Genomic DNA, 15,983 nt, shown 5'->3' with positions numbered 1-15,983 from the left:
CTTTAAGACTTAAGATTTGGGGGAGGAGGGAAGGAATTTACTCTATTTCCCAAATACACAGATAAAAACAAGGGCTTATTAGTAACATAATTGCATAAGCATTTCTTCACTTTATTATTTTACTTGCTTTCTCAGATTAATTTTATTCAGCTTTAAAGCTAAGCTAGTTTATTATAGTCTAGCTTTTTAAAATGGTGTTTACAGTAAATTTAATTAAATAAGAATTCTTAAATAGCCATGACAAACTTTCTCCCAGCTACTTGGAATAATCATGAATTAACAATAAAGTTCCAAAAGACTTTTTAAATTTACTTCTAAATCAATTAATTCTAATTCACATTTTTCTGGTAGAAATTAAATGAATTTTTAAAATATTTCTACTTGTAGTGCTAAAACTAATTCTCCAAGGAACTGTAAACAGCAATCAGACGTGTGGGATTTCAAAGATCATAATAATATTAGCATTATTCAGCATTTGGTTTTCAGTACTGATATCAACTTAGTTTATAGTATTATCCTAAACTTATCATTATAATTTCTAGCATTAGCAGTAACTAATGGTCCTTACACACTATATACTTGGCATAAGGAATCAGAAATCAATGCATAATCAAACCCGAACTCTGTGCCAAATAAAATTACTATCACTTATTTACTCAACTAGTTAAATGTGCTTGTTGGTGATTCCAGCACTCAAAACACTATCATCATTACCTTCAGAAAGTATGAGTGTAGTTTGGAAAAAGTAAGAGAAATGTTAGTGCACTAATGTATGTGAAACAGAACATCCAAGTTCTGATAAATCACACAGTTTAGCAATGTGATCATATTACTTCAGTATTATATTAATTAAATTTTATACAGACATTTTAAATAAAATTATGTAACCCACATTAGATAATTTTATTCCAAAGTTAATTATTCTTTTTTTTCTTAAGCAAATATATTTTCACAACATAAAAGATCTCCTTTAGATAAATGCCTAAAGCAAGTTTTTAATTAAAATGGTTTTGAATTAGTTTAGGACAGATATATATATATATATATGCAAAATGGCTACAAATCAGGGAAAAGCAGAAAACTATGTGCAAATCCTATTATGTTCCCAATAATTCCGTCTCTTTTTCTCCTGTTCATCATCAGAGAACAAAAGTATTTTCACAGGCCTCTTAAGATCACCTGTGCTAAAATTAGTGATGTGCCCATTCTGTCCCTCTTTGAGTTCCTTGCCAAAATTTCACAGAAAAGAATATTACAAAAAGCTCTGGTCTGGGTTTGCTGTAGATGAATTGCTCGCTACCTAATCCTGGGATTTATGTATAATCTGAGGATGATATTGCCCAGTAACCTGCCTCACTGGTTAAAATAAAATGAGAATATACATATAAAATGTATTAACCTGTTTTCCAATACTATAACAACATACCTGGGCTTAGATAACTTTTAAACAAAATAAGTTCTTTAGTTCATGGTTCTGGAGATTCAAGGGCATGCTTCAAGTTCTACTTGGGCTGGTAAAGGCTTTATGTCAGATGGCATCATAATAGTGGTAGCGTGTATGAGGGAGCAATCACATGTAAGACCACAAGCAACAATGGTCAAAGAAGGACCAGTCTTCTTCTTTTTATAACAATCCTCTTGAGAGAACTAACTCAGGGTCTCATGAGAACTACCTTAACCCTTTCCAGGTGGGGGCCCCCAATGACCTCCTACTCAGTTCCACCTTGAAAACATCTACCACACTACAATATCATCACACTAAGAACCAAGCTCACAACTCATGAACCTTTGAGAGAAAAACTCAAACTATGCCCAAATCATGGTATAATGTATTTTATAAACTCACACACACTGTATGAATAAAAGTTGTTATTATTCTAACTGTGATCCATGCCCACAGATTCAGCCCAGTTTTAGATACATAGATTCTAAGAACCCAAGCCCAATCTCTATTAAAGTGAATCAAGGGAGCCTGAGCTAAATAATTCAGATGGCTCAAAGTGCAAGACATTCTTATTATTTCTCTTGCTATAAAATTACTACATTTGTCCTAGACTTATTCTAAGGTCTCAGTCCTATTTTATTCCTCAAAATGGATGAACTTCAAAAAAATTAATGAATGAACATCTTCTCCTTCAAATTCCTATTTTAGCATCTAATACCAAGTTAACCTCCCCCTCAAGTAGGTCCTTGCCTCGCTCTTTCTTGCCATCTTGGAAGATATGACTAGAATCTGTAGTCTATATCTGGGAACCCATGATATGCCTCGCTCTTTCTTGCCATCTTGGAAGATATGACTAGAATCTGTAGTCTATATCTGGGAACCCTCTATGCTTCTCTTATTCTGTGTAGCCATCTGGCTTGTCTCCACAGGCTCTTTTTGGTTTGTTATGTAGTTCAGCTATTTAGCAGATTTAGACCCAAGCTCACCAATTCTTCTCTAATCACAATTATCTGCAAAAGGAGCAAGATGCTTTGTGAGGTAGAGATCTGTATCCTTGAAGATATTCAAGCCAAAGGTATATAACCATTTGCCATGGCTGCCTTGGTTGGAATTTAGACAGATGACTGCTCAACATTATGTCACCAGCTTACACATTCTGCCACTCTGGTTCTCTGAAGTTTCTGGCATTAGAGTAGAGAAGATGTCATTGTGTCCTACCCCACTAAATGAGTTTGAAAGGAAAGATACTATTTGCTTCTTATTTGAAAATTATTTGTGATTTCAATTAAATGAAATATACTTCAGAAACACAAATGATCTGTTTGTGTAGACATAAAAAGTATTACCACACTAATGTCTTCATTAGAGATGGCAGTAATTAGAGGAAATGAAACCATTAATTCTGAAAAGAGCTTTTTTTTTTCTTTAAATCATGGATGGTAAACTGTGTTCCAAATCAAAAATCCATTAAAGACATGCTATTTCTAATTACAATTTTATGTTAGTTAGTATACTGTTTTTAAATAAATATTGAAAGCACTTTAGATTCTATCTGTAAGTCAGTTTCATAAACCAAACTAAAATATGAATTATGCAAAAGCTTAGCAGTCATAATATTTTAGGAAAGACTGTTTATTCACATATAATATATAGACTATTTTAATACTCATTTTTTTCTTTTATTTTTATAACTATTTTATAATAATGCTGTTTTCCTTCAACTGTAGGACAGAAAATAAAAATCTTGACTACCAAATGCAGTAAGTTAAAGTCTACAATGCTAATAGAAAATGACTAGTTTTCCTATTTTTTTAAACTTTTCATTTGTTTATGAAATAACAATGCTGACAAAGGTGGATATTTGTGATCCACCATGGCATAAATTGCTGTTGTCTCTTTATCGTACTTATTTGATGAAAAATGGTGTAAAGATAGTAAATATGATAAAGATATGGGATTTAATGTGCAGAACAAGGAGTTTGGGTTGTAAAACCAGACAGCTCAGAAACAAGGGAGAGAATTGAACAGCAGATGAGGTAGAGAGGGAAGATGGGAGGGGAGGGGAAGGGGGATAGTAGGGGATAGCAAAAGCAGCAGAATACAACAGTCACTAATATGGCATTATGTAAAAATTGTGAATGTGTAACTGATGTGATTCTGCAATTTGTATTTGGGGTAAAAATGGGAGTTCATAACTCACCTGAATCAAATGGATGAAAGATGATATGTCATGAGCTTTGTAATGTTTTGAACAACCAATTAAAAAAAAAAAAAAGAATAAGAGGGCTGAAAAGTTCATAAGAAAAGAGAAGGTAGATAAAGACAGGAATGAAAGCAGTTTGCAATGACCAGAAGAGGGTTTGCCAGGTGGAGTCTTGACTTGCCAAGAACCACTGTGGTTCAGGTCATGTTAACTGTTTTAGTCACCTTTTTCACCAATGTGACTAAAAGATCCGACCAGAACAACTGTAGAGGAAGAAAAGTGTATTTGAGGGTTCATGGTTTTAGAGGAAATGAAACCATTAGGTCTCAATCCATAAACGGCCAGCTTTATGCCTCGGATCTCCAGGTGAGGCAGAACAACATGGTGGAAGAATGTGGCAGAATGAAGCAGCTCACATGAAAGCAAAGAGAGAGACTCCATTTGCCAGATACAAATATATACCTTCAAAGCCATGTTCGAATGCCCCACGTCCTCCAGCCACACCCTACCTGCCTTCATTTGCCACTCAATTAATCCCACCAGGTGACTGATTCGTTGATTAGATTAAGGCCCTTATAACCCAATCATTTCTTCCCTGAACTTTCTTGCATTGTCTCATACATGAGCTTTTGGGGGACACATCACATCCAAAACATAACATTCTGCCCCTGGTCCCTAAAAGCTCTCACTAATCTGACAATGCGAATTACATGTAGCCTTTTTCTTTTTCTTTTTCTTTTTCTTTTTTTTTTTTTTTAGGCTTGGGATCTATAAAGAATAAGGATCATGTTTGACTTGGATAGTTGAGGTTGATAGATTTATCATACTATATCAAATATGTCATTTATTAATTTAAGATATTTCACATATAACTTCCACAAATTGTTTTTGGTAAAACTGAAAAAAAGGTTACCTTGAGATGGTGTTGCATGCAGTAGTTAGAACCCTAGGTACAAGCCCCAACATGAAAAAAATTAGTTGCCGTAACTTATTATTCCACTCAAAATGTTAATTAAATTATTCTAAATTAGTATCAAACTATAATTAAAATTAATTCCTTAAACGTGAAATAATTTTTGAATGCACGATATTGGAACATAGTTACAGTATTAACTTTGTGTAATCAAAAGTTTAAAAGTTTAACTTTGTTTAATTGAAAACATTTCAAAAAAGTTTTTAAGTTACACAATGAAATTTGTACTTATAAAATCATTATTTGTATATTTCTTCATTATATGTAAACCAGTGGGGGAAAATTAAGCAGTTGTTGCAATGCATTCTTTTTTATGCTGCCTGTTTGTATTTCTTCAACCCTGATGAGCAGGAATCACATTCTCTAAACTTCACCAGTAGAAATATACAAAGTCAAGTGTCTCATGTAGTTTTACACTTTCACTGTATCTTACTGTGTAGTCTTTTTCCAAGAGTCCCATAATCTCAACATTTCCAAGATTGCTCAAAGTTCAATTCTTCTCTGAGAATCAAGGCAATCTCACATCATATGCTCATGTGAAATAAAAAGCAATTTACAAGTATCCAATGTGTAATGATACAGAGTAAGCATTTCCATTTACAAAATTAGGGGCATAGAAAAAAAGGGATATGACCAAAGCAAGACTAAAATCCAGTTGGGCAAACAGGTCCTATAGTTCTGTGTATGGCATGTGGAGCACATGGCATGATGTCCTCTCCATAGGGCTTATGTAGCTCCACCCCTGTGGCCTTATTGATGGCAGCCCAAGTGACCTTTCTCTTTGTTTGTCTCTGCTCAATTCCTGTAGCTTTCCTAAGACCTTGTTCCACATTATTGGCATTTCTTAATCTCAGGGGTCTCCACTGCAGTTCGGCTTTCTCCTTACATCTCCACACTTTGCCCTTTCAGGGGCTGTCCTCAGGGACTCCAACCCTGCTGCACTTTGCCTGGCCTCCCAGGACTTCCTTTGAAATCTTGGTGGAAACCTCCATGAACCCTAACTTCAGCATCCTGAAGAACCAGCACTATGTGGTTGATGCCAAGTTCTGCTGTCACATCGAGCAGTAGCCCAGCCTCCAAGGACCCTGGCGGCAGCAGCCTGAGTGTCAGGATGGCTGAGAACATTAAAAAACTTCCTAAGCCCCCTTGTGCAAGAGGATTCCCCACTGGTCTCTTCTCAAAAGAATTTTCACTTTTACTTGCTTGAACCTGAGATGGGTGTGGTCTTGGAAGCTCCTAAGATGCCCTCAAAGCCATCTTTCTTATTGCTTCTAGGCAGTCTTCAGGATTTCTTTAGTGGCAGTAACGTCTTTAACAACTGCAACTTCCTTAGGCCCAGTTTTACTTCTGCCTTTCAAGTCCAAGTTTTTCAAATCTTCCTGCTCTGTTTTCCACTTCTGAATATCACAATAAACTTGGCTAAAAGCTACCAGCAATACCCAAGCCACTTCCTGAATCCTGTGCTAGTGCCCTAGACATTTCTTCTGCCAGATTTAGCAATCCACTGCTTTTAAAATCAGCCTCACAGAAAGTCTCAGGACACAGGCATAGTGCAGACAACTTTTCAGCCAGAATATAACAGGAATGGCCTGTAGTCCAAATTCCAATAGAGACCTCCCCTGAACCCTCTCGCCTTTCATCACTGTCCATGGTCCTGTTGGCTTTCTTGTCTTCTGAGTTCCCACCAGAGTCAGCCATTAAGCTCTATTTACGACAATATAAAGCATATCCAGCTTGTATCGCTAAACATCTCAAAATTTCTCCCACCAATTGCAAAAAGCTCAAAAAGCTTCTGAACCATATAGTCAAGTTCATCATAGCAATAACCCTACTGTTGGAACTAATTTCTGTTTTAATCAGCTTTCTAGCTGCTGTGACTAAAATACCCAACAAGAACAACTTTAGAGGAGGAAGAGTTTATTTGAGGGCTCAGTTTCAGAGGTCTCAGTCCATAGAAGTCCTTGGGGCTCAAGGTGAATCAGAACAACATGACAGAAGAATGTGGCAAAGTAAAGTGGCTCACATGATGATTATGAAGGAGAGAGAGAGAGAGAGAGAGAGAGAGAGAGAGAGAGAGAGAGAGAGACACTAACTTTCCTTGCCAGACACAAATATATAACCCAAAGCCACACTCTCAATGCCCCACCTCCTTCAGCCACACCCCAGCCTTCAGTTACCACTCAATTTATCCCATCAGGTGATTGATTCATTGATTGGGTTAAGGGTCTTATAACCTAATCATTTCTTCTCTGAACCTTCTTAAATTTTTTCATACATGAGCTTTTGGGGGATACCTCACATCCATACCATAACATTAACCCAGATTAGAACTAAAGCAACCAGAGGATTTTTGCTTTCCTGCAAGCAAATGGAGTCTCAAAAAGTAACTATGAAAGCTAATAAATTCACTACCTCTAGTGACAGGGATGCTAATGGAAGACAGGAGATTCCTAAAACAAGACTTTGCTACTTATGGTAGAAGCAATAGAGTATCAGGACAGTTGCACCTAAGTTAAGACCCAAGTCTGAAATGGAGACCAGGTAGACCTGCATGCTCAATACAAGATACTCAGGAGACAGAACCTATGTTTAGCAAATCTAATTTTCTAGCAAGTAGTAAATAAGCCTATTCTTAATCTAAAGGGAGATAAGGTAAATATCAGAATAAGGTACTTTGTTCCTGGAAATGAGCTCTCTCAATTCTCAGGGTTACCAGTCAAATAAATAATCCTGAAAAGTAGCCTTTGGGAAGAAACCACTATTGTGACATTAGCACATTCAGCAAGATGTATGGGAGTGCAAGAGGCCCCCCATGGCCCTCAATGGTAAAGGATAGTAGTTCTCAAAGGGCTGTAATCCTAACAGCTCAGAAGCCCAAGGCAGGAGGATCAAAAATTCCAGGCCAGCCTGGACAACTTAGTGACATCCTATCTCAAAATAAAATTGTGAAGGGGATTGGGGATGTAGATAAGGGGCAGAGTTCCCCTGGGTCAAACCCCAGTTTCACACATACACACACACACAAAAAAAAAAAAAAACAAAAAACTGTTGAGATGCCCAAATCAGCATCACTACAAAATCTATTACATATGCAATCATGGACCTCACTCCAGACTTAGTGAATCAGAAAACTAACACCAAGTTTAATAAGCCCACTTGATCATTCTAGAGGATCCCTAAAGTTTGACAACCAATAATGTAAAGTTAAACGATGCACATCAGGATTCTGGGTTCAGCCAGGGTTTCCACCAACCTCCTGCACTTGTATCTCAACCTGTATGGCTCTTAGTATCTTTATCTATAAAAGAAGAAAGTTAAATAATTTCTGATTGCTTATTGTTCAAATTCAATGAAATCCTGCCCACCCTGACATGTAGCTTTGTAAATATTTTTCTGTATTAAAGATCTTGAAATTCATATGGCAAATATTGGTAAAGCCAGGAGAGATTGGGTAGCAAGTAAGCAGGTTTTCAGGGTTTTGAAAGCTTCTTCCAAAATCCAAGGCTACTCTTACAGATGTGTAGAACTTATCGGTAGCTTGAGGTAAATGCAAATTAGCCTACCTGTAATAGATCAGCATACACATTCAGAAGATCTGTTTATTGATTTACAGTGGTAACTATAACTGAACCAGTCTTGTGTGCTTTGGCCTGAGCATTCTCTTCCAACAGGCAAACTGCTAGGAATTATAAGTTTTTCTTGAGGAGTGTGGATGCAGAGCAGAGAGGTGGTTGTGCTGACAGTTGAATGTTCTGAGATTGCTGGTATGAGCATGAATATAGTAGGAATATTCCCATTTTCACAGAGCAGGTTCACTTCCAGAGCTTGGACATAATCTCCTGGGAACAGTTCTCAGATGGGCACAAGTGGTTGCCCACCTAGATTCTCTTAACTGCTGTACATCATTTTTAGACCCACACATTCTTTCATTGGCTGATTTGACAAGTTTTGTTTATATTCTAGTCAACTCTCAAAGACCTAGAAACCTTCTCTTTAGTGACATTGCACAGTCTCTGCCTTCATCATTTAAATCTTGATTTTAAAGCTAAAGTCTCAGAAGACAATCAGAATCTTATTTCCACAATTACCATAGGATACCACATTTTCGTTCTCTCCTGTGTTCCCTGTCTGACCTCCTATATCTTAAATGGTCAACAATTAAGGAAATAGAGACTCTTCAGAGTAGTTACCTTTATTTATAGTTTTTGTGATGTGTGATTCTTTTAGTCTAAAAGCAAAATGTTATTTTTCCCCAAGAGCTTATTAACAGAAGGCAAGTTTTAATTTATAATAAGCAGTAGATGCTGAGAATCTGTTGGGCTATTTAGCTATCTGAATTAATACAATTCATTTCATTTGTAATGAGGAATTAGTTAAAGCCAAATACATTCACATCATTCATAAAAAGTGAATGTCTGAGCAAATACTCAAGAAATATGATCAATGATGACAATAAATATAAATAATTCCTGTTCATAAGACATTTTCTCTAAAACTTCATGAGTCCCATATCACCCACATAATTTTTTGCTTTTATAGATATGACCTAAAAATATAGTCCATCCAGATTTCTCTAAATGTTTATTATTTATAAATCTCAATTAGGAAAAGGATAAGCATTCCTAATACTTAAGTCACGAGACTTATTTAAAAGTATGATTTTGGGGGGATACAGCTGTAAATAAGGTGTATTTATTCTGCATATTGCTGTACCTATTTTATTTCAAACACATCAGTGCTTGAAGTTTAAAATTAGATGTGCTTTCCCTGTAGATTAATATCATCTTTTTTTTTTATCTTCGTCAAATAGAAGTAAATTGCTTGATTCAATAGAATCCAGTCCCATCTCAGTGGCTTTCTTTGTTGTTTTTCAGAAATGAGAGAAATTGAAAGTTGAAAAAGCATTCATCATCAGGAGAATTTGTTTTAAAAGCATCCACTCTCCCATACAGCCAGCAGATAAATTACCTGCTCTTCAAGAAAGCACAATTAGTTTTACATTATACTAAACAAATCAGCTCCTTAAGTGGTTGTCTCCCTTGAGAAAAAGGCAGCAAAAATGTCAGTTTGTCTTCTTTCTCCCCGGCCTTTAGAAATCTTTTCTGAGGCTGCAAGTTCGATGAAAGCTCCGTGAATATATTTTACGACTATTTTTCAGTAAGGAAAATTATATGCTTGACTTGTATCCATATGGTTAATAATACCTACTTCACAATGCAAAGTTAATGAAGCTTTTTGTTTTATACCAATGACAAGCAGAAGCTTTATGGCAAGAAGAAAGACTTCAATTACTTTCAAACCCACCTTTCTTCTTCCCACAATAATTATTTTTACATAATCCTTTACAGTTAAGGAGCAAAATAAGGGGGAAATGTACTAAGGATGATGGAAGATGCACAAAAAATCTGTAGGCTGTTTTTTGTTCCTCTTAATCAAACAGTTGCTTGACTACCAATGCCTCTTTTGAGATGCACAGGATGATGTAAGAACACACTAAATTAATGTTACCTGCCAAGACCTGCAGAAACACAAAGATTAGTCAACACAGCTACGGCACCACTTTTAGCATTTTCCACTCATAATAAGAAAGTGATCAATGGAGACTTTGGAGGAAAGAGTGCAATTGCAATCATATAAATAATCTTGGTTCTTTCCTACACACAGGGGTTATCAATCAAAAACTCAAAAACTGCTATGCCTCAGTTTCACATAGCAGCATTAGCCTAGAGGTTAACTTAATTTTATTTCTTTTTCACTTTTACATTGATAATTGATCATTTTTGGTATGTGCCTACAGGTTATATATGAAACTTCCTTTATACCACACAAAAGAGCAGCATGCCTATACCAAAACTTTGTGCTTTAAAGACTAATGGATTTGTTTCCCATGTATACAAACACAACCTAGAATTACATGAAGAACATGTGTGAGTGATGTTTTCATTTTTTAAAATGCATCTATGTGTAATCACTATATAGTATATATTGGGTAAGGAGGGAGAAGGGAGATAAAAGGGAAAAAGGACTGAGGGAGACAAACAGAGAAAGAGAGTCAAAATATCAAAATATATTTGTTTCTTACTCTTAGAAGTTTTGGGATATAATTCATTTAATGTTTTTTTAATTGTAGAAAAAATACTCTGAAGGAAAGGTGTCTTGTCAATTTTAAGTTAAGTGTGATTTATTAAGGCATTTATTATTAGGATTATATTTTTATTTATAAATACAGCAAATTATACAAACTACTTCTGAGAGTCCTTTGAATAATGACTAGCCCAGATTAGTTAATTAAATGCAGTCAAACATTGTAAATGCCATTTGTAAATTCAACACACCTGATAACTTCTTTTTTTTTAAGAGAGAGAAAGAGAGAGAATTTTTAATATTTATTTTTTAGTTCTCGGCAGACACAACATCTTTGTTTGTATGTGGTGCTGAGGATCGAACCAGGGCCACACGCATGCCAGGCGAGCACACTACTGCTTGAGCCACATCCCCAGCCCCACCTGATAACTTCTTGAAAAGTACTTTATTTGTGTGGTTTAACAAATAGTCTGAGAGTGAAAATTTTCTTAAAATCTAATGAATCAAATGTATCATTATGATGGCCAAAAGTTTTCTTATTCCAATATTATGCAGAAGCAGAGTAAGATTTCAAGTCATAAAACTGAAATCCTATTCTAGATCAATTTTTCAGTGTATGTTCTAAACTGAAATCACAAGACTTACTCAAGTAAGCTAAATTCTCTCAAAAAACATAAGCACTCAAGTTACCAAATGGGCACAGGTTTTCTCCTTAACAAAAAATACTGGTACTAGGATTTCTATTGTTATAAACATTTTATATTTAATTTGAACCCTTCTATAATGAAAAGGTGTGTACTCACCGAGGACAACATTCCAGTTAACTGAAATTATTGAGATGAAGTTATTACCATCTAGATTCACTGAGCTTTTTTCCACCAGAAATCTTGGCCAGACCTGAGAACTGAACCTGCAGGCATTCATAGCAATTCTCATCACTCGATAGCAATGCTCAGTCTTTTTCAGAATCTATTAATGGACTTCCAAAATCTCTGTCTACTCACAGTAGATAGTAACTCCCATTCAGATAATTGCCTTGATTTGCATGTATTTGTCTCTTAAGACATGCATTGGGGTTGGAGATGTGGCTCAAGCGGTAGCGCACTCGCCTGGCATGTGTGCAGCCCAGGTTCGATCCTCAGCACCACATACAAAGATGTTGTGTCCGCCGAAAACTAAAAATAAATAAATAAATAAATATTGAAACTCACTAAAGACATGCATAAACTTTTCCATTTAACTGCAAATTGAAATTGATGGGATGACAACAGGTGCAATCATATTTTCTACCAAAGTCTTTATACTTTGCCTTTTCCCATTAATTGAATTTTGCATCATTTTCATCTTCAATTTCTCAATTTAGTTCTTCAACCAATTAGATTTGAGGTTTTATATGATGTTTTTGACTCACAGTTACACCATGAAATTTATCTTCCACAGTCTTTCCTGTTTCTGGCCTTCTTCTTTTGCAAGTCAGATTGTGTAACTCAGATCAGAGACCCCAGATACAAAAACGCTTAAATGCGCCGTGTTGGGGAAAGTATGCTACAGTCACTCTTGTTAAGGACAACAAAGATTCATGGGCAAATCAAATCCTTTCTTGAGCCTGGAACTTCAAGAGGTTCTGCTCTTACATAAGAGCTCAAGCTGAAAAACAATTGCTAATCTCAGGCAACAAATTGCATGGATTGAAAAAGTAATTAATGCTATAAAAATAAATAAATTTAAGATTGCCTTGAACAATCAATCTAAGAATCTGTCATCAAAAATATTCATCCAATGGTGGAATCAGATAAACATCATTACCCTAGGTTCATGTACAACTGCACATAATGCTGTGACTCTACATTGTGTACAACCAAAGAAATGAAAAGTTGTGCTACATTTATGTATAATGAATCAAAATGCATTCTGCTGTCAAATTTAAAAAATTTTTTTAAAAATCACCCTAGGGCTGGGGTTGTGGTTCAGCATTGTACCAGGCACTGGGTTTGATTCTCAAGACCACATTAAAAATAAATAAAATAAAGTTATTGTGGCCATCTACAACTAATCAAAATAGAAAAAATATTCATCCTAAGGATCTAACTATTTCTTTATCCTTCTCTTGATTAAGCCCTAAAATCTGACTTACATCTTCTCATGCTAATAACAATGAAACACAAATCCCTGTGTTTTAAAAAACTTTTTTTTCTTTTCTCAGTTTCTACAGATAAAGTGATCTGAAATAATATATGATGACACAAAAACAGAAAAGAGAAACTGTGACAACCCCCAGAAATGTGAAAGAAGGTTTCCTACTGGATTGCAGCATCTTTGGTTCAATTTGTATAAAAACCCAAATAAATAAGATGGACAGTATTGTTCAATTTTAGAAATTCCATTTCTTCTATGTTCTAAGCTGTATAATTGTCAGGTTTTTATGGTTTAAATTGTAAATGTGTTTCCCTCTTGCTAATTATGGGTTTTTTTTTAAGTCAAACTGTGAAGGACATTTATGAATGGTAAGAGAGACACTGTATACAAATGTATATTTGTAAAAGCTATTTTTATGATTAGCATGTCTCATTGTTGACCATATATAGAGTCAGGTGGTATGGCAATTCTACATTTAAAGCTTATTTACAATAGCATCATGTAAGAAAAGATACATTGTATGCTAGTTTTTATAATTTATTTTTAATTTATAGTTTAAAGCACTTCAGATCATAAGGATAAAATACTTGAAAAAGTTATATTTCTGCCCTCTATAAGCACCATTTTTATTAATAAAGAATGCAGTTATTTCAGATGTGAGACAACAGTTAACTGCTGGTTTGACCTGTGACTAAATTGAGCATGCTTCGCTCTACTGAACTGAAATGATCCAGTTATTACCTAATATTTCAGTCTAGGCATGAGATTCCATGGACAGATTTAAATGTTCACACAGGTGAGAACTAGATTGACAAAGAAAAGATTGTCTTGTCTTTGGATCCAAAAATCTCAATTAGTTCATACATCACTTCACTTCATCTCCTGTTCCTAGGAATTCTTTGTTCCCAAGCATTGCAAGTGTTTTCCAAATACTCTTAGCTATTGTCTTGTGCTGTGGAAATGGAATAAACCATCTTCACAGACTGTAGAATCCAGCATATAATTTCTTAATAAATACTCTTTCTTTTAAAACAAAGTTGGTGTGTGTCTTTCCTTTGGGGTGTACTTAGTTTTAATCTTCAGTGTGAACTTTTTTTTCAGTCATTGCAAGGACACAAAACTAGCCCAATAATGAAAGCATGCATCTTTACTGAAGTGTGTATTAGATGTTCTATATGACCACACTCTTCATGAAGTGACCTGTATTCTGAAACACATTAATTTGCCATGTCAAAGAAATCCAGTTGGCCTCAGACCTTGACAGAGGTCACACACTCATTCACATTTCAAGAAGGTATATTTTTCCTCTAAATACAGAATTTTAAGAAGCTATTTCAGGATAGAAAGCAAATCAACCTTATCTGGAAGCATTTGTGCTCTGCCAGATTAAAATTCTGTATCTAAATTACTGCACAATCTATATTAAAGAGCAGGGAGACAATATGTGTCACCAAAATCACTAGGGGAGAGGAAGTTCTTTTTTCAAAGAAACTGAGGAGATTCTAAAATCACCTTGGTATTTATTTCCTTAGTTTTCTGTATAATTTCTTCAAGGTAATTTATCCTCTTTCTCTGTCTTTCAAATATAAACTAATGAAAAAATTATATAATTTCATTGGATAAAGAATATCAAAACCAAAATTCTGAAGAAATTAAAAAGAAGTACAAAGCCTGTTATTAAAGAAAATATGCTACATATTCTTATTTAATGTCTTTTAGAAACTTTTACCATAGAACCTAAGACCCAAATAAGGAATGTATTTCCCTTTTAAGGGGATGTAAAAAACATAAGGTTAAACCTTGCTCACCCCCTTTGCTGGTCATAATGGGAATAGGAGAATTTGTGACTGCCCATGATTGGATTCAGAAACTGAATGTGGTTCCATATGGGATGAAATCAGCACAATGATTATTTGGTTTGTTACTAAGTAGGAAAATTTTTTGAGAATAATCTGGTGCTCCAGAGAGAATCTAGTATAGGCAGTGTGGATCAAGAAATTACATATGCGAATGTTTTTCCCAATTTTCCCTTTGTTTGTCCTTGTATTATTCAATAAATAGTGTGGTATTATCTAGCACTATCATAAATTATTAAAAGTATCATAATTTCCCTGGTGGTCATTAACAATTCTTAAAATAAGATTAATAATAAAAATTTATAAAATGAATGCTTTGTTATTGAATCTGATTTTTCTCCCCACAGGCTCTGAGATATAACATCAGTCTTTCTCTTGTTTCATTGCCCATTCCGACTTTAAGAATTTCTTTTGATGACAAAGATAGAATAAAATACACATCAGGTCAACAAAGTATAGATGACTTGAAATCGTAATCCCTGAAGGTTTACTTTAACAACTTCAAAGAAAACTTACAAGAGCCAAGGCTAAGAAGAGGGGAAAATGAACTTTTTCCAAATAACGTCAAGCTCATTAAAAAAAAAAAAAAAAAAGCTAACAGAAAGAAATGGGGGCAAATGAGGACATACTTGCTATGTTCAGTTCAAAGAAAATTAGGCCTTGCTTGAAATTAGGTAAACTGGTCACTGGTGGTTACAAGCATGGGGAAATTACAAATTTTGTGTTCTTGTTCAACCAAAGAATAATTGGCAAAACATAAGTACACAACAAAAAATAAGAGACAAATAAAACAGAAGATAGGCCTGGAAGGAACTATTTTAAATGAGTTAAAGTTCAAAAAGCAAGATACATACCTATTAAGAAATAAAGATGAAACAGGCCTGAAGTAAGTTAGCAGTCATTAACTGAAACTCAAGTGTTGAAGAGAAGGTCATCTGTCAGTGTCAGCTGGCCACAAGATTCAGAAATGCAGATCTGGAATTTCTGATTTTCCAAGAGAAGGTAGACTGAGTTCTAAATGAGATACTGTGTTTTGTTTCTTCAGTTTTATTCAAATGTAAATCTGAAACTGAATCAAGGCAGGTATGTGATTTACATCTAGGATATAACAGTTGTAAAACTTTAAATAATTAACTCACAATCATGAGAAACAAGAAAAGTCAGGATTATCCCCGATGGAAAAAATAAGAAAGAATAGAGTCTAGAAAAACAAAAGTAACTCAACATTGTCATATTTATTAGGAAAATTATTTGAATCAAATATGGCAAAACGTTTCATAAAGATTA

The 15,983-nt window shown here is 34.9% G+C and overlaps 1 protein-coding gene across 11 annotated transcripts in view; it reads left to right on the top strand.

The window, feature by feature from the left end:
• The window catches only part of Ralyl (RALY RNA binding protein like), a 622,839-nt gene extending 608,963 nt beyond the window's left edge, over positions 1 to 13,876 (top strand). For all 11 annotated transcript variants that reach the window (XM_078016965.1, XM_078016963.1, XM_078016964.1 and 8 more), the window contains one exon: positions 12,908 to 13,876. In XM_078016965.1, coding sequence (XP_077873091.1) covers positions 12,908 to 12,925 — 18 coding nt within the window. In that variant the 3' untranslated portion in view covers positions 12,926 to 13,876. The remainder of the gene's footprint in view (positions 1 to 12,907) is intronic.
• Positions 13,877 to 15,983: the final 2,107 nt, after the last annotated feature.

This window comes from Ictidomys tridecemlineatus, chromosome 7 (assembly GCF_052094955.1).
Source record: "Ictidomys tridecemlineatus isolate mIctTri1 chromosome 7, mIctTri1.hap1, whole genome shotgun sequence".
Classification (NCBI taxonomy): domain Eukaryota; kingdom Metazoa; phylum Chordata; class Mammalia; order Rodentia; family Sciuridae; genus Ictidomys; species Ictidomys tridecemlineatus.
Note: the sequence above shows the minus strand (reverse complement) of the source record. Positions and strands in the feature narration are given on the sequence as shown.